This window comes from Bactrocera dorsalis, chromosome 6 (assembly GCF_023373825.1).
Source record: "Bactrocera dorsalis isolate Fly_Bdor chromosome 6, ASM2337382v1, whole genome shotgun sequence".
Lineage (NCBI taxonomy): Eukaryota > Metazoa > Arthropoda > Insecta > Diptera > Tephritidae > Bactrocera > Bactrocera dorsalis.
In genome coordinates, this window is record NC_064308.1 from 5,061,627 (window position 1) to 5,079,497 (window position 17,871).

The 17,871-nt window shown below is 37.6% G+C and overlaps 2 protein-coding genes and 1 long non-coding RNA gene across 3 annotated transcripts; 2 read left to right on the plus strand and 1 right to left on the minus strand.

Moving 5' to 3' along the window:
- Positions 1-9,657: 9,657 nt before the first annotated feature.
- Positions 9,658-11,161, plus strand: LOC125779122 (uncharacterized). The gene is made up of 2 exons (XM_049459712.1): positions 9,658-10,223; positions 10,283-11,161. Exons 1-2 carry the CDS (start codon positions 9,756-9,758, stop codon positions 11,090-11,092), a joined length of 1,278 nt encoding a protein of 425 aa, XP_049315669.1. The 5' UTR covers positions 9,658-9,755; the 3' UTR covers positions 11,093-11,161.
- A 170-nt stretch (positions 11,162-11,331) lies between these two features.
- On the minus strand, positions 11,332-12,115 carry LOC125779253 (uncharacterized). Its single transcript, XM_049459894.1, has 2 exons — positions 11,962-12,115; positions 11,332-11,897 (listed from the first exon to the last, which is right to left on the minus strand). Exon 2 carries the CDS (start codon positions 11,893-11,895, stop codon positions 11,332-11,334), a length of 564 nt encoding a protein of 187 aa, XP_049315851.1. The 5' UTR covers positions 11,896-11,897; positions 11,962-12,115.
- A 2,782-nt stretch (positions 12,116-14,897) lies between these two features.
- LOC125779218 (uncharacterized) lies at positions 14,898-15,671 on the plus strand. Its single transcript, XR_007423187.1, has 2 exons — positions 14,898-15,077; positions 15,182-15,671. It is a non-coding gene; the product is annotated as an uncharacterized LOC125779218 (long non-coding RNA).
- The last annotated feature ends 2,200 nt before the right edge of the window (positions 15,672-17,871 follow it).

A 17,871-nucleotide genomic window follows, 5' to 3' on the forward strand; every position in this document is an offset into this window, starting at 1 on the left:
TTTTGAAAATAACTCATTATAGTATTTATCAGATAATGAGGAGAGCGTATTTCGTATAGAGCTTCTTATTATATTTGCCCACTTCTTCATATCCAAGGTTATTAGCGCGCAGTATTTTTTGTACCCTCTTTCCATCTTTTCCCACTTACTGCACATTTCGCACTATCAACTACTTCTATTAGTGCGACCTCTTTTTTATAAAGGCGTATTGTCTCTCTGATAATCTGGCGGCTTTTTGGATTGCTAATTCCAAGCGGTTTCTTACAATACATGCATTCAAAGACGGCGATATGATGTAGGTTTTTATGGTGTCGTTTTTGGCTTTGCGAGTGAAACCAGACGCTGTATCTTCCACGAATCGAGAAGCACCTTTTCTAATATACACGCATTGTACATGCTGGGTCTTAGAGTTATAGCTTCCTTAAGGGTTATATTTTGTATACCATCTATTTCAGCCGCTTTGGAGTTTCTGATTTTTTCCGCAATAGCCAATAGTTCTTCTTTTGTGACTAATAGGGGTGGCTCCGTAGCTTCGTTTAGTTTAATATGAGAAATTGGGGCATGTGTCGGGAATAACGCTTCAACATTTCTCATAAATGATGCGTTCTTAGGTTGCTGCGACTTATTTTTGAACTCCGACATACAAATTTTAAATGCCGGAATACAGGCACTTACTATAAATGCTTCTCTGAGGCTGATTTCGTTTTCACGCTGTAGGCGGCGTCTAGCTGAGTGACAGAGCTTCCTTAGCTTGGCAACTTCGTCGTTCCACCAGTATACCGGCTTTTGTTTGTTATTGAATCTCGAAAGTATATGAGTGTATGTTTGTATTTACTGGATATGTGTACGTGCGTGTGCCTTTGGGTTTTTCTTCCAGTCATTTGCTGTGCTTGCTGTTGTTTGATGTTTTTGTTTTCTGTCACATGGGTTTCCCAATGTTTATCGCGTTCTCGGATGTTAGCCGCACACCTTCTTGGCAATCTCGTCCACTATTTTGCTGCTCTCGATGCCTTTGTGACCTGGCACCTCGCAGAAGGAAAGTTGCTTAATTTTGGCAACACTTTTCACTGCTGCTTTGCTTTCCAGGACACTTCTGGTCGATATGCGGTACGAGATTACTGCTTTGATTGCTGCTTGGCTTTCTACGTAGATTTTGACTTTGGCATTACCTGCAGGTGTATTAGAATCCAGCTCCGCTGCATTCGCAGTAGCAAAGGTCTCAGCTTGAAATATTCAGCAGTGGTCCGGCAACTCTAACTTTGAACAGAAAATTCCATCACCAACTCATCATCGTCCATTTTCGAGCCATTCGTGTTGCTATTGGGAGCGTTGCGCGTAGCTAACATATCTTTGCTTCAGGCATCTTTTCCCATGTTTGCTTTGAATCTTCCTTCCTTCTTTAGTTGAAAAGTAGGGTCATGTAGTCGATGTTTGCCCAACCCCCATTACCCACCGAGTTATGCCCGAAAGTTCAGTAAACGTCTCGCCGATTGTGCTGCGCAGTTTTTCAGCAAGACAGGTTTAATACCAGTTAAAGAGTCACCGATGGAGTTGTTCTCAAAGCTCCCGTTTCCATTGGCATCCGATATTCGGATTTAAGTACGCCTATCCACCATACTGCTGCACCATAGAGCAGAATTGGCTTAACAATAGCAGTGTAGCACCATTGCATGAGAAAGGAGAGAGTCCCCGCGCATATAGAGCGTTGCTAGCTTTCCTCACTCTTTCTTTCACCTCCATAGAAGATTTTTGTGCTTTTTTGTGAACACAAGCAGAATCGTTTTCTCTGGGTTCAACCCCAGTCCTGTTTGCGATGTCCAGTTCTGCAGTTTGCAGTCTCTACTCATCCGCCGTTACTATATGCGTGCTGCCTTGGACAAGCTTACAGGAGACGCTGCTGATCTAATGTGAGCGTCCGAAATCTTCTCTAGCATTTTCAGCAGGATGGAAGTTAAGCTTATAGGCCTAAACTCTTTTGAATAGGTTGGGTTGTTTCTACCTGCTTTCGGTATGAAAACTACCCTGGCCTCTCTCCATGAGTGTGGTACATAGCTAAAATCGCTTTTAGCCATGGCACGGATAGACAGAGTGCATTCTGTAGCATTGCTGGAATAATTCCGTCCGTACCGGGAGATTCGTATGGGTCGAATGAGCGGTTTGCCCATTCTATTTTATTCTCCGTGAAGATATGTTCGGCAATGTTTACCGCACTGCTCCCTTCGTAGCTAGATCAGGGGAGGCGAAACTTTTGGATAATAGTTTCCTAAGTCTTGCCACCTTTCCAAACTCTCGCTTGGTCCTACGCACCAGCTTTTTCTAGTCTCTTACGTCTTTCTAGTCTCTTCGTTTTATGCTTGAAGCGTAGCGTAGCGCATGCGCAGTGAAAAACTGAAGGCATTCGTGAAAAAAGCAGCCCCTTTTTAAGTTCTCCATGTGAGTTATACATGCAAGGCATAAGTTTCTTGCTTAATAGTATCCGCCTTTAGAGATCCCAGTTTGTATTCCTAGGATTTCTACTAATCTCGATTCTGATCTTTGCTTTCGATCTAATAGACAAGTGGCTGTACCTATGGTCAGAGAACGACAGAGTGTTAAACACTCTCCTGTTTTCTACCAATGCACCCCAGGCTGTGTATAGTGATATGTCTACAACGTTTCTGAGAGTAGGTCCTGTGTAAGAAGGTTCTTCATCTCTATTAGCTACCACAAAACTACTTTGTAGAATAAAATTGAGTAGTGACTCCCCTCGTTGATTGATGTCGGGACTGCCTCAAACCGTATGATAGGCGTTGGCATCAGCGCCCAACACCAACGCCTCACATAGGTTTCTGCTAGTGCATGCTGCGGCTAAAAATATAAGAAGTTGTCGCAGGACAATGACATTTGGTACATCATTGTTTTGGATTCCAATCAAGAAAAAAATGAAAAAATTTTTTTAAAAAATTTTATTTTACGCCCACCTCCCATATAAGGTGAAACTTAATTTTTGACCTACAGCACTGATTTTTGGTGCATAGCATTTTTATGACATTATATATGTTGGTGTTAAATTTCAATAATATCCGCCCACTTTTACGCCCACCTCCCATACAACTAAACTCTCTTTTATCAAGTCTCTTTTAGCAACTTTTTTACATCTTCGTGACATTCTGACATTGTTTTTTTCAAGGGGGCAATTTGGGGCAGCTGAATTTTTTTTTTATCGTTTAGCTGAGACTTCAGGCTTTAATTCGGTATATGTATGTCGACAGCGGTAGACAGCGCTAAAAAGATGCACCACTTTGAATTTGAAGAACATTGAAATTTTGACGTCCAAATTATGTTGTTCCACAAAATTTTTTATGCATTATTTTTTTCAATGGATTTTGATGCAATTTTTTTCTTTGATATATATTATAAATGAAAAATAATAACAAAGTTGAATTTCAATAGTTGTTTTATTGTATCAATGATTTGACTTTTGAGTAAATTTTTTGCTAATTTTGATGTTCTCTACATTCACCAACTTTGGGTATTTCTGGACAAAAAACTAATGCAGATAGAATCCTAATACTTTGGGAAAATAATGTATAAATAGTTGGTAACAAACTGTGAAATTTTCATTCAAATCAGACAACATGAAATTTTTGAATTTCGGCCACAGATATCCCAATGTGCGCCTGCTTCCTGCTGCTGTATGTAACGGCCAGACTTTGGAGTTCTGCCGTTGGCACCTCGCATCCTTGGCATACTTTCCTACCACAACCGTTAGATCTTAGATGTAAGAATCTCGGAATTCGATATACCCATTTGTATGTCTGTAAATACTTATATATTGATACAGACATATAAATGGGAATTCCGAGGTGAACTAACTATAGGGTGATTTTTTAAGAGCTTGATAACTTTTTTTTAAAAAAAAACGCATAAAATTTGCAAAATCTCATCGGTTCTTTATTTGAAACGTTAGATTGGTTCATGACATTTACTTTTTGAAGATAATTTCATTTAAATGTTGACCGCGGCTGCGTCTTAGGTGGTCCATTCGGAAAGTCCAATTTTGGGCAACTTTTTCGAGCATTTCGGCCGTAGCCCGAATTTCTTCGGAAATGTTGTCTTCCAAAGCGGGAATAGTTGCTGGCTTATTTCTGTAGACTTTAGACTTGACGTAGCCCCACAAAAAATAGTCTAAAGGCTAGCATCGAACGATAGCGATCGCCATTCACCGTAACGTTGCGTCCAACAGCATCTTTGAAAAAATACGGTCCAATGATTCCACCAGCGTACAAACCACACCAAACAGTGCATTTTTCGGGATGCATGGGCAGTTCTTGAACGGCTTCTGGTTGCTCTTCACCCCAAATGCGGCAATTTTGCTTATTTACGTAGCCATTCAACCAGAAATGAGCCTCATCGCTGAACAAAATTTGTCCGAAAAAAAAAAAAAACCGAACACTGATTTTGGTAATAAAATTCAATGATTTGCAAGCGTTGCTCGTTAGTAAGTCTATTCATGATGAAATGTCAAAGCATACTGAGCATCTTTCTCTTTGACACCAAGTCTGAAATCCCACGTGATCTGTCAAATACTAATGCATGAAAATCCTAACCTCAAAAAAATCACCCGTTATAATGACTGGACTAATAAGCAGCGATCCTCTTTGCCCAATCGACACCGCGCGGAGGATACAGCCAAGAGGGTTTATGCCGACCTAACCCCTATACGAGGGCTGCTATATATATTTCTGGCCTAATAATGAAAATAGGAATATTTATCAACGAAAATGGTTTCTTTTCGCTGGGTTTGGCTCGACTTGGAAGACCCACACGGTCGATTGCTGTTTTGTTTCGGGCTCATACGCATAGACCCATGATTCGTCAACTGTGAGGATCTTATAAACGTCTTTTGAAGCACCGCGATCGTATTTTTTCAGCATTTCTTTACACCAATCCACACGAGCCTTATTTTGAGCGATTGTCAAAATGGCCGGGATCCAACGAGAACAAATCTTGTTTACGGCCAGGTGTTCATGCAATATCGAATGTGTGCTGGTGGGAGAAATGCATTGGCATGCCTCTATCTGAAGGTATGTTACATGACGGTCTCGCATTATCAGTTCACGTACGGCATCGATGTTTTCTGGCACAACGGCTGTTTTTGGACGACCTTCACGTCTTTGAGCGAGCGTTGGCCACGATTGAATTCGTTGTACCAATTTTTCACAGTGCTATAGGATGGTGCTTCATAGCCATACAAAGATTTTAGTTCATCGATACACTCTTGTCGTGATAATCCACGTCGAAAGTTGTGAAAAATGATCGCACGAAAATATTCACGAGTTAATTCCATTTTTTGGCCGAGATGAATTTTTTAATTCCCTGTAAATAAAACAATTCACTATTAAATGACAAAAGGTTCTGAGTGATGTTATGCTAAAAAATGTCAAACTTTCCGATGGAAATGTCAGATTGCACCTGGCAACACTTAGTGTTGCCTAGTCCAGAAATATATATAGCAGCCTATGTATAACTAACATCTGGATTTTCGAACATCCGGGAGTGTCACTCTATATGATTGGTTTTAAACCTTTGTTTAAATGAGTTAAGCATCCACCCCCTCTACTCGGTAAAACTGGCTACATCACAATTCACCACAGCTGATGACACTACAACACAACTCAACTCACCACACCTGTACAACCCACTCAACAAAAAGGATGGGCAACAAGAAAGAAGACACAATTCGTTTACGCAACTCGTTGAGCACTCATCGCTGACACACATCCGTTTTAAATATTCGTCCATCAACATTCGTTTTTGAGAAATTCGCTAAAACACTGCGCCGGGTCGACATCTACGCTCCTCTACCGCGATTATATATTCGACCACGATCCTGCGGAAAATAGATCGCCAGTGCCGACCACCGTATTGTTTTCTCGCCGCCCACATTTAATGTAATTATCGTGATCATTTATTATTTCGTTTATTAAATGATATTGTGAAAAAACAAACAAAATTGACTTTTATTTTAATTATGACATACTGGCTACAATTGTAAACATGGTCCTTCGAGCCTTAAGGGGGGAGCCTGCTTTAGGAGGCTCAAAAAATCGAGTTTTTTTTTATTGCTTAAATCTGTTCCTAATATATCTAAGAATATGCCTGTCAATTTGGGAAAGACAATTCGGATTATTTTCGAAGATACAGCACTAAAAGCAGTCGGGCGCCGAGCAGGTATACGAGCGTTCGCGCAGCTGCAGTAAACTTTAAAGCGCGTTTTCTCCAGTTTTCATTTTTGGGATTTTCCAAAATTGGCGGGCAAAATTACAAAAAAAGTATTCAACCAATCGTATAAAACCAAAGCTTATTAGATTCAGTATCTTATTACCTCCTCTGTGAACCTAAAAAGTTCTTGAAAACAAAATTCTAAACTATTTTTTTAGTAAATTGAAGTTAAGTTTTTTGGTGAAAAATGCAACTTTTTTTTCAAATCTAAAAAAAACTTTGATTTTCGCGTTTTTTTTCGGGTTTTTTTAGGTTCACATAGAAGAAGGACTAATGAAAATTAATTATCCATTTGATTTTTTTGTTTCAGACAAAAATTGCGACCTACATTTTGCCCGCCAATTGGACACTACAATTGCGCGGTGGTGCACAAAAGTAGATGAAAGTGGGCTGTATTTCGATATTTTAAATTTTAAAAAATGTTTTTTGTAAGTTTAAATATGTAATAAAATGATGTAAAAATTTCATTACATTTGCTTGTTTTTTTCTATCCTAAAAAAAATTACGAAAAACTGCCTTTTTTAGGCCTCCTAAAGCAGGCTCCCCCCTTAAAGAAAGGCACTATAGATTTTAGTCAAAAACTGTGAAAACCCAATAGCACGGTGAAGTGACAAATCTAATAATTAATAATAAATGTACATACATATGTAACATATACAACAAATAGACAAAAAAAAGTGCAGTGGAGAAAAACAAAAAAAGCAAAAAGAAGTGTGGTAAAGACAAACATGGTAAAAAAAAACATATTACATCGAAAATCACACAGTAAAACAATTCCAACAAACAAAAAAAAACAGGAAAAAGTGCAGTGAACCGCCAAAAATCCAAAAAATACAGTGACAATACATACCTTAGAAACAATTTAAAAGGTTCAAACAAACAAAAACCCACACATCGGCCGCGAAAGCAAGAAACAACAATAAAATACTCAAAACATAAATCGGGTGCGAAATGTAAAAGCGCCTAAACAACAAAGCATACAAAAAACGGATCAAACGGGCGCGAACAATTAAACAAATATACAAAAAACAGCACAGGAAGATAGCCAGCTGGAACACAGAACGGGGCACAAAACGCAGACGGCAGGCAACCTATGCATTTACAAATTACTTATACCATACAGAGTACCAAGTGATCGTATTATGTCCTTTATTTATTTGATATATGCCTAAACCTTATAAAATTTTACCAAACACGGTAAAAGCCGAAATATTGTTTAAAATAATAAATGTATATATCGGGATATGCAATTGTAAAAATATAGAACATATTTACTTGCTACAAAGTTCCGGCAGTACCCCTTATGCTTAATAAAGTACTAAGCAGGACTGCAGTGCATATTTACTTATGTACGTACATACGAACATACATAGTATACTTATAAGAGCATAAAAGAAAATAACTTTTTTCAATTCCGTTTCGAGCTCTCTTTCTATTGAAAAATATAGAATCGTGCCTTATGCTTACATACGGCATAGAATCTGCATTTCTTTATACACCCTACAATAGGTACCAAATTATTAAAAATATAATTTATAATTAAACTTCGAAAAAAAGGTAATCGTTACTTTCCGTAAACATCTAAACGGAACGGTTACAAATTACAAAAAATCACAAATTACGTTTATTGGAAGGAATACAGAAAAAAAATTATTTTTACTAAAAATACATAAGTTCGTGAACACAACGATACAAAAGCAGGGGTATACAAAAAATTATTAACTTGAACAATATACGTTCACACATACGTACATACATATACATATGTACATATATCTAAACATACACAAATATTCAAAGTCCAATTATTCAGCAATACCTCTTGTTCTTTGGAAAACAAAAACAAGCAGGATTGCAGGCAAAAAAGCGAATTGATCTCTTCAACGAGCTCTCAATCGCACAAAACATAAGTACATATATGTGGGAGTGGAACCTGTGGGTCAAAGGTCCACACGTAGCGGACGTGCCTTTTAAATGCACCTCTGACAAACTGCACGAACATATGCTAAATTCGAACAACACTCGAGCAATATTCGAACTGTGTAGTCGGGCATAGTAGCAAGAATCATTCTTGACACAGACAAGCCGCTGCCTGACAATTTAAATGTAAACTCAAATTAAAAGTTATAAATTAGAATAAGTTAATAAATAATCATAAGTTGTGAAATGTGTAAAATATTATATTAATGAACTTAATAAACTAAAACTACAAATGGGAACTCAACCGAGGTGTGAGCGTGTGTGAGCCGTACCTAAAAATTAAAAAAAAACAAGTAAGGAAGGGCTAAGTTCGGGTGTCACCGAACATTTTATACTCTCGCATGATAAAGTGATAATCGAGATTTCATTATCCGTCATTTACATATTTTTTTTATTTTGATTCCTAATGTATATATTGTATTATACAGAGAAGGCATCAGATGGAATTCAAAATAGCGTTATATTGGAAGAAGGCGTGGTTGTGAACCGATTTCACCCATAATTCGTACATGTCATCAGGGTGCTAAGAAAATATTATATATCGAATTTCATTGAAATCGGTCGAGTACTTCCAGAGATATGGTTTTTGGTCCATAAGTGGGCGACGCCACGCCCATTTTCAATTTTTATTAAAAGCCTGGGTGCAGCTTCCTTCTGCCATTTGTTCCGTAAAATTTAGTGTTTCTGACGTTTTTTGTTAGTCGGTTAACGCACTTTTAGTGATTTTTAACATAACCTTTGTATGGGAGGTGGGCGTGGTTATTATCCGATTTCTTCAATTTTTAAACTGTATGGGGAAATGTCTGAAGGAAACGACTCTATAGAGTTTGGTTGACATAGCTATAGTAGTTTCCGAGATATGTACAAAAAACTTAGCAGGGGGCGGGGCCACGCCCACTTTTCCAAAAAAATTACGTCCAAATATGCTCCTCCCTAATGCGATCCTTTGTACCAAATTTCACTTTAATATCTTTATTTATGGCTTAGTTATGACACTTTATAGGATTTCGGTTTCCGCCATTTTGTGGGCGTGGCAGTGGGCCGATTTTGCCCATCTTCGAACTTAACCTTCTTATGGAGCCAAGAAATACGTGTACCAAGTTTCATCATGATATCTCAATTTTTACTCAAGTTACAGCTTGCACGGACGGACGGACGGACGGACGGACGGACGGACAGACAGACATCCGGATTTCAAATCTACTCGTCACCCTGATCACTTTGGTATACTTAACCCTATATCTGACTCTTTTAGTTTTAGGACTTAAGCCCGGGTCCCACTATCGGCGCAAGTAGCACAATTTGTACCGATTTTTATTGGTCTACATCGGCGCAAATTGCCAAAACAAAATTGAGTCAATTTTTAGCTGTCACATTATCGGCGCAAATTGTGTCATATTTTATCGGCGCATATCGGCGTTAAATATTCTGCTACGATAATCGGCGCAACGCGGTCACACTGTTGTGCTCAATCAGCTGTTTGCAGTAAAAGTTTTTATTTATTTTAGAACATGGATTATTTGAAGAAGAAAAAAGTTGCAGTTGCTCTGCTTACCATTGCAACATTAAAGCTGAAAAAGAAAAATCAGAAACGTAAAACAAATCCTAAACAACGTAGTATCTGGGTGAGAAATTGGCTGGAAAGAAGAAATACTAATGGAGCATATGAAACGACTTTACGTGAATTTCGAGAAGTTGATAATCAAAAGTTTCTTTTTAAAAATTACGTGCGAATGAACGAAAACAATTTTAATGAGTTACTGCAGCTAATTTCCCCACTGATTAAAAAAAAAGATACATGTTTTCGTGAAGCTATTCCAGCAAGTCATCGTTTGGCCTGCACTCTCCGCTTTTTGGCCACGGGCGATAGCTACAAAAGTCTTTCAGCTTTTTTCCGTATTGCCCCAAACACTATCTCAAAATTTGTTCCTGAAGTTTGTGATGCGATTTACAGTCAACTTCGAAATACTTACCTGAAGGTAGGAACACATGCTTTACCAAATCCATATGTATATTTTTCATATTTCCCCTTATTTAGATACCTTCAACAAAAGAAGAATGGACTGAAGTTGCTTCGAAATTCGATTTATTATGGAACTTTCCTAACTGCATAGGAGCAGTTGACGGCAAGCATGTGGTCATGATCGCACCAGCAAAATCAGGAAGTACGTTTTACAACTACAAAGGAACTCACAGCATAGTGCTTATGGCAGTTGTTGATGCCAGTTATAAATATTTGTATATTGACGTCGGCTGCAACGGGCGTATTTCAGATGGTGGTGTTTTCAGTAAATGTTCTCTGCAGTATGCCCTCGATACGGATTCTCTAAATTTACCACCTCCTCGTCATTTATTAGGTCGTGAAATGAATGTACCTTTTGTTTTAGTGGCAGACGATGCATTTAAAATGCAAAATTATTTGATGAAGCCGTATCCTGGTCGCATTTTATCTGGTAGCAAACGTATTTTTAACTATAGGTTATCAAGGGCTAGGAGAATAGTCGAGAACGCATTTGGAATCATGATGAAGCGCTTCGAAATCTTTTCACGACCAATGAAGCTGAATCCAAATAAAACAACGAGAGTGACGTTAGCATGTTGCGCATTACACAATTTTTTAATGACAAAAAATATAAGTTATGCTACTGGATTGGTAGATAGCTGCACTGAGGATGGAAATATTATTGAAGGTGCACGCGTTAATATTTCCATACCTACCTTTGAAAGCGCCACAGAGGATATATCAATTTCCTACATAAGCAACGAAGCAAAAACTATCCGTGAAGAATTTGAAAACTATTTCATGTCACCAGACGGCGAATTGCCATGGCAGTATAAATTTATATAACAAAGCAGACACTTAACAGAATATATGCACTTTTCATAATCTTTAAATAAATTGTATTTATTTGTATTTATAATTCAACATATTATTATAAACTTTCCTCATCTTGTTGCAATACAGCATTCATAGCTACTTGAATTAATTCCGCGTGAAGTTTATTTGCTGCTCTTTTATTTCTTTTTGATAGTTCACGCATTTGCAGTGCAAGATACATGCCCACTCCATGCCAGTGGTCTTCTTCTTTATTTAAAAATTGTATTGCGCTCTCCATTGCATCTTGTCACTGATTCATCGGATGCAGAGGGTTTGGATTTCCTGTCACTTCGGGCAGCTGTTGGTGGTGGCGTTACATCTGCATCCACATCTAGTGTTGAGACGGACGAACTACTCTTGCAGCGATCATGCAAACAGTAGAATTGCATAGCTGACCAAAACGGCCAATGTGGCAAAGCATTACCGGCCGCTTGGCCTGATTTAGTTGTCATTTTTTTCTTTACATTTGAAAATGCCGTTTTTATATTCGCCCATTTTGCTTTGCATCCGTCAACTTCTTGGGTTGGAAATTTCTCCGCGATGTTATTCCAAGCTTTATCTCTTTTGGCGCGATCTTTATATTCTGGGCAGGAATATTCCCAAATACAATTGTGCATTTCAATGGCCTGTATCAAATTCGTTGTGCTTTCATTTGTCCATGATGACACTATTTGTGGTTTTTTTCGTCTTTTTGTTTTGCTGGGTGTGGAAGAAATGGTTTCGTCAAGCACATTGTCCATAACACCTTCAAAAACTTCGTCGTCTGAATTCATTTCTAAAAATTATTAATTAATTACTTCATATTATAATGCATTTTAATTTTATTGTATGCAACTTACCGAATATATGTTTTATTTACATATGTTTGCAACCAGTAGAGATGTCGAAGATCGATTAATCAAAAACCTTCGACTCGATCTTTTTGTTTATTTTGTTATTTCGGTTGGAATCGAGAATCAATTCAAAAATCATGACGATTAATGTGGATTTTTTTCAACTTTAGAATTTAAAAATTATTGATAAAGATTTTTCAAATTAATACTTAAAAATTTGCTGAAAAAGAGAGATATTGGTGGTGATTGGCGTATTCGATCGGTGCTCAAGTGCCCGATAAAAATTTGCGCATTTTTCAATTTTTATTGCTCTTTATCAAACATTATAGCGTTCACATTATCGGCGCAACTGGGTCGATTTTGGTTGTGCATTGTAGGCCCAATATCGGCCATGATTGTCGCATTTCATAATATTTAATGCGGTCACATTATCGGTACATGAAATACGCCGAAAATTGGTACCTTGCGCCGATAGTGGGAACCGGGCTTTACAAACAACCGTTATGTGAACAAAACTATAATACTCTCTTTAGCAACTTTGTTGCGAGAGTATAAAAAACAAGTAAGGAAGGGCTAAGTTCGGGTGTCACCGAACATTTTATACTCTCGCATGATAAGGTGACAATCGAGATTTCATTATCCGTCATTTACATATTTTTTTTATTTTGGTTCCTAATGTATATACATACTCTTATTATACATAGAAGGCATCAGATGGATTTCAATATAGCGTTATATTGGAAGAAGGCGTGGTTGTGAACCGATTTCGCCCATATTTCGTACATATCATCAGGGTGTTAAAAAAATGTTACAAACCGAATTTCACTGAAATCGGTTAAGTAGTTTCTGAGATATGGTTTTTGGTCCATAAGTGGGCGACGCCACGCCCATTTTCAATTTTTAAAAAAAAGCCTGGGTACAGCTTCCTTCTGCCATTCCTTCCGTAAAATGCACTTTTAGTGATTTTCAACATAACCTTTGTATGGGAGGTGGGCGTGGTTATTATCCGATTTCTTCCATTTTTGAACTGTATATGGAAATGCCGGAAGGAAACTTCTCTATAGAGTTTGGTTGACATAGCTATAGTAGTTTCCGAGATATGTACAAAAAACTTAATAGGGGGCGGGGCCACGCCCACTTTTCCAAAAAAATTACGTCCAAATATGCTCCTCCCTAATGTGATCCTTTGTGCCAAATTTCACTTAATATCTTTATGTATGGCTTAGTTATGACACTTTATAGGTTTTCGGTTTCCGCCATTTTGTGGGCGTGGCAGTGGACCGATTTTGCCCATCTTCGAACTTAACCTTCTTATGGAGCCAAGAAATACGTGTACCAAGTTTCATCATGATATCTCAATTTTTACTCAAGTTACAGCTTGCACGGACGGACGGACAGACGGACGGACGGACGGACGGACAGACAGACATCCGGATTTCAACTCTACTCGTCACCCTGATCACTTTGGTATATATAACCCTATATCTGACTCTTTTAGTTTTAGGACTTACAAACAACCGTTATGTGAACAAAACTATAATACTCTCTTTAGCAACTTTGTTGCGAGAGTATAAAAACAGAAAAGTGCTGAAACGATTAAAATATAATAATTAATTAAATATTTATGTAAGTTTCCAAGAAGTTCAACATCAATTGGACGATCTTCGGAGAATTTTCAAGTGAAGCGACCGTCGAGCTAAGCATGTATCACAAAATACAGTAATCCAAATTTTGAGAAAGGGAGAGAAGCTTTCTGCGAAGTGCGAGGCTGCAAAAATTTAACTACAATGAGGCAAATAATTTGGAGAATATTATAAGTTTATGAAATAAGTTATATTTTACGATATATATGTATGAATGTAGATATATATATTTTTTTTAGAAATTGTAATCAACAAAACAGGAAAAGACAATGGACGTACAGGATATTTTGAGTTTGACAGTGGTAGCCTTGAAGCATAAGTTACGAGAAATTGGACTGAGTGTTCAAGGTAGGAAATGTGAATTAAGAGATAGGTTGCTCTTACATTTCGGACATGTGTTAGAGGATGAAGATGAAGATGAAAGCGAAAGTGAATTACGTTCAGTGACAATGGTAGAGGCACCAACCTCTCGCCAAGCCAATATAGTGTACAACCCGCAGTTCACACTGAGGGATGTGGAAGGAAGTATTTCCTTATTTAATGGTACAGATGAACCCAGTATTGATAAATGGTTAGAAGAGTTTGAGGATAACGCGGTAATTTTAAATTGGAGTAGTTTACAAGAATTTGTGTTTGCAAAGCAGCTTCTTAGAGGGGCAGCCAAATTGTTTGTGCGTAGCCAGACAGGAATCAGAAGTTTCAATTCTCTTAAATCAGCGTTAAGGAGTGAGTTTGGTGCAAGACCAACATCACTCGATATTCATCGGGCATTACAGAATCGTCGAAAGAATAGTAACGAAAGTTTTCGCGAATATCTGTACGCTTTGATAGAAATTGCCAAGCCAGTGAATTTAGATGAAGAGAGTCTAATTTTGTATTTTATTGAAGGAATCTCGGAATCGAAATTAAATAAAACAGTTTTATATCAGGCACGAATAATTCAAGAGCTCAAAGAGCAGTTAAGAGTATATGAGAGGGTACATGATTCTCGACTCGCGCATCTACGCCAGTAGAACCAAGGGTCGAAAGAAAGTGCTTTAATTGTGGAAGTGAATCTCATTTGGCCAACGGTTGTGATAAGATAAAGCAGATAAAGTGTTTCAAGTGTGGACAAATAGGTCATCGTCGATTTGAATGCGATCGTAGAGGCGAGATGCATATTAAAACAGAATCAAAACGCAGCAACGCTTTGACTGTTTGGAGTAAAAGTCAAATTTTTAACCCTAGAAGGGTACTGTGAGTAAAATTTACTCACAAACGGAATACATTTGTTCGTAAATCAGCCACACTGAAAGTCAAGCCACTAGCAGTGCTTGTCCCACTCTGTCATAAGTCGGCTGCCGCAAGCATTGAATGGTGTTGTTTGATTTATTGCGCTTGTGGACAATTTAAAAAAAAAGTTAGTGAGTCAAATTTACTTATCGGTACCTTTTACGTACTAAATTGTGTGAGTCAAGTTTACTCATCAGTACCCTTTACGTGAGTCATATTTACTTATCAGTAACTTACTAAGTGTCTAAAAAATATAGTTTGTGCTGCATTGTGACAATTACGTTTTTCTCTTGTATTATGTTACCGTAAAGAAAACTATAGAGCATATAAATGGCAGGTCACGGGCTATCAGAACAAAATAGTTTGGATGCAATACTTGAACTAGAATCTGAGGAAGAAGACAATTTGGAGTTGGAGCTTTGTAACTTTGATGATTTTATGTTATCTCTACACAAGGAGTTAACAGAAGGATTTCAAAGGAAAAGATTAACTACTAATACAAACATGAGTCTGGCGCTGAAAAAATCCATTCAAAATATTGTAGGCATAAGTCAAGAGGCCCATAGTGCTGGAGAAGACCAAAAGGGGCCAAGAAAGTACTGTAATTTTGTAGTTATAATAAACGTAGATACACCACAACTTATTGCAATTGTGGATTAGCTATTTGCGGTGAACATGCCCAAAAAAAGTGCCTTGACTGTGCTTGAAAAATTTGTATGCATTCATAATCGTCAAAAATTAATAATAAAGTATTATTTTTGCTTACTTTATATATTTTAATAAAAAACTACACTTATATTATATGCTGGCTTTCAATTTTTTTCATTTAAAACTACTACTTTACAAAATAAATCAGATGATAACGTAAAAATTCTGAAGTGAGTAAAATTTTCTCATCGGTACCTATAAGCGCCTACAATTTAACCGTACCCTTCTAGGGTTAAACCAATAAAGATGTGTGACTTGATAATTAGTGCTCTAATTGATACGGGAGCTGACGTGTGTTTGATGAGATATGACATGTATAAGCGTGCAGGGATTTCGAAGCTTAATGATAGTCGTTTGACCCTGGGAGGCATTAAACGCAGTGAGGTATGTACACTAGGTAGTTTTGAGGCAAATATCGATGTGGATGGGATTAATATCAAAGTAACTTTTCATGTTACTGGGATGAATGATTTGCCATGCAAAGTCATTCTGGGAAATAATATTTTGAAGAGTGTAAATATTTGTTTTAGCGAAAAGGGCGCTATATTCGGCAAGAAAGAGCTGAAAAGTTTAAGTGATGAAGATAGTTTAGAGACAAGGCATGTATGTCAAAGTAGAAACGAAGACGATAAAGGGTTTAAAGTAAAGAAAGAAGAGGACAGCGCAATTGGTAGTAATTTGGCTTTAACCGAATTTACTGCACTTTGCGAAGCCCTTGAAGAAAAAGATACCAATCCAGAGCCAGCATCAAATCTTGATTTAGGTAATTTGAACGTGAAGATTCAGGCAGTAGATGATACTTCTTTTTACCAAACACCAAGACGTGTTTCATGCGTGGACCAGAAGAGAATAGACAATTGGTTCAGTGAAAGACAAAACAAGTCTGAGTATGCTTTTCCGGTTGTTTTGGTTTTAAAAAGAGATGGTACTAAAAGGCTTTGTTGTAGCTTTAGGAAAACAAACAAAAACATGATACGTAACAATTTTCCAGTGGTGACATTTCAAAACTGGTTAAAAAGAATATCTGTAAGATACAAAGAGAAAATAAGCATAGACAGCAGGTATGAAGTTCAGAAGGTGGGCGAGAACGAAGGGTTACGAAATACTGAAGTAGAATATATGACGGGGAGGAACACTTCATTCGGGGCGAATGACGGTGCAGGACGGCCGATTGTGGGAGTGGAACCTGTGGGTCAAAGGTCCACACGTAGCGGACGTGCCTTTTAAATGCACTTCTGACAAACTGCACGAACATATGCTAAATTCGAACAACACTCGAACAATATTCGAACTGTGTAGTCGGGCATAGTAGCAAGAATCATTCTCGACACAGAGGGACAGAAGTAGTCAAGCAGGGCCTGACAATTTAAATGTAAACTCAAATTAAAAGTTATAAATTAGAATAAGTTAATAAATAATCATAAGTTGTGGAATGTGTAAAATATTATATTAATGAACTTAATAAACCAAAACTTAAATTAAAAGATATAAATTAGAATAAGTTAATATATAATCATAAGTTGTGAAATGTATAAAATATACTACTAACTACTAACTAAAACTACATATATACGCATATAATACAAGTACACGTATTAGGGTGTGCCTAAGTAGACAACACAGTAAAAACAATGAACAATAACAAAAATCAAAGTACACCTGGAGCTACACGCTCAAAACAGGTTGCAAGATTTATTTCAGAAAGTGACAGTTTATCAAGATACTGCACTAGATTTGCCGCTTCACCGATTCACGAAAACTCGGAATCGTTATTAGAAGTAAAAGGCCAAAATCTTAAAAACTTTTGGACTCGCCTCCAAGCGGCTCATGACGCCATATTAGAAGCTGACGATTCAGACTTGCCACATAATTTTAAATCCTCGGCTTACGCAATATACGAAAACTGCTTAGACCAGTATGAAGAAACGAAAGCTATGATCTCCGATCAATTAAAGCTAATAAAAGCAATTGCACCTACTCCCCACAGTGGAGTAGAGCTGCCACAAATAGACAGTCAAAAGGCAAGTTCAGGCATCTACCTCGAGCTGCCCGCATGTGACCCGGAAACATTCTATGGAGGTTATGAAGAATGGCCGTCCTTCCGGGACATGTTTACAGCTGTTTACATCAACCATCCACAACTATCAAAAGCACAAACATTGTATCACCTCCGATACAAAACAGAAGGTCAAGCAGGCGTCACAGTAAAACAGTTCGCATTAAATGACGACTATTTCAATTTGGCTTGGGAAGCTCTAAAAGCTAGATATGAAAACAATAGAATGCTGGTCGA

Excerpts from the sequence above, each read along its gene's own strand:
- LOC125779122 (XM_049459712.1), top strand. The coding sequence starts at position 9,756 with ATGGATTATTTGAAGAAGAAAAAAGTTGCAGTTGCTCTGCTTACCATT. Across the intron at positions 10,224-10,282 it reads TTCGAAATACTTACCTGAAG|ATACCTTCAACAAAAGAAGA; the intron begins GTAGGAACACAT and ends CCCCTTATTTAG.
- LOC125779253 (XM_049459894.1), bottom strand. The coding sequence starts at position 11,895 with ATGAATTCAGACGACGAAGTTTTTGAAGGTGTTATGGACAATGTGCTT.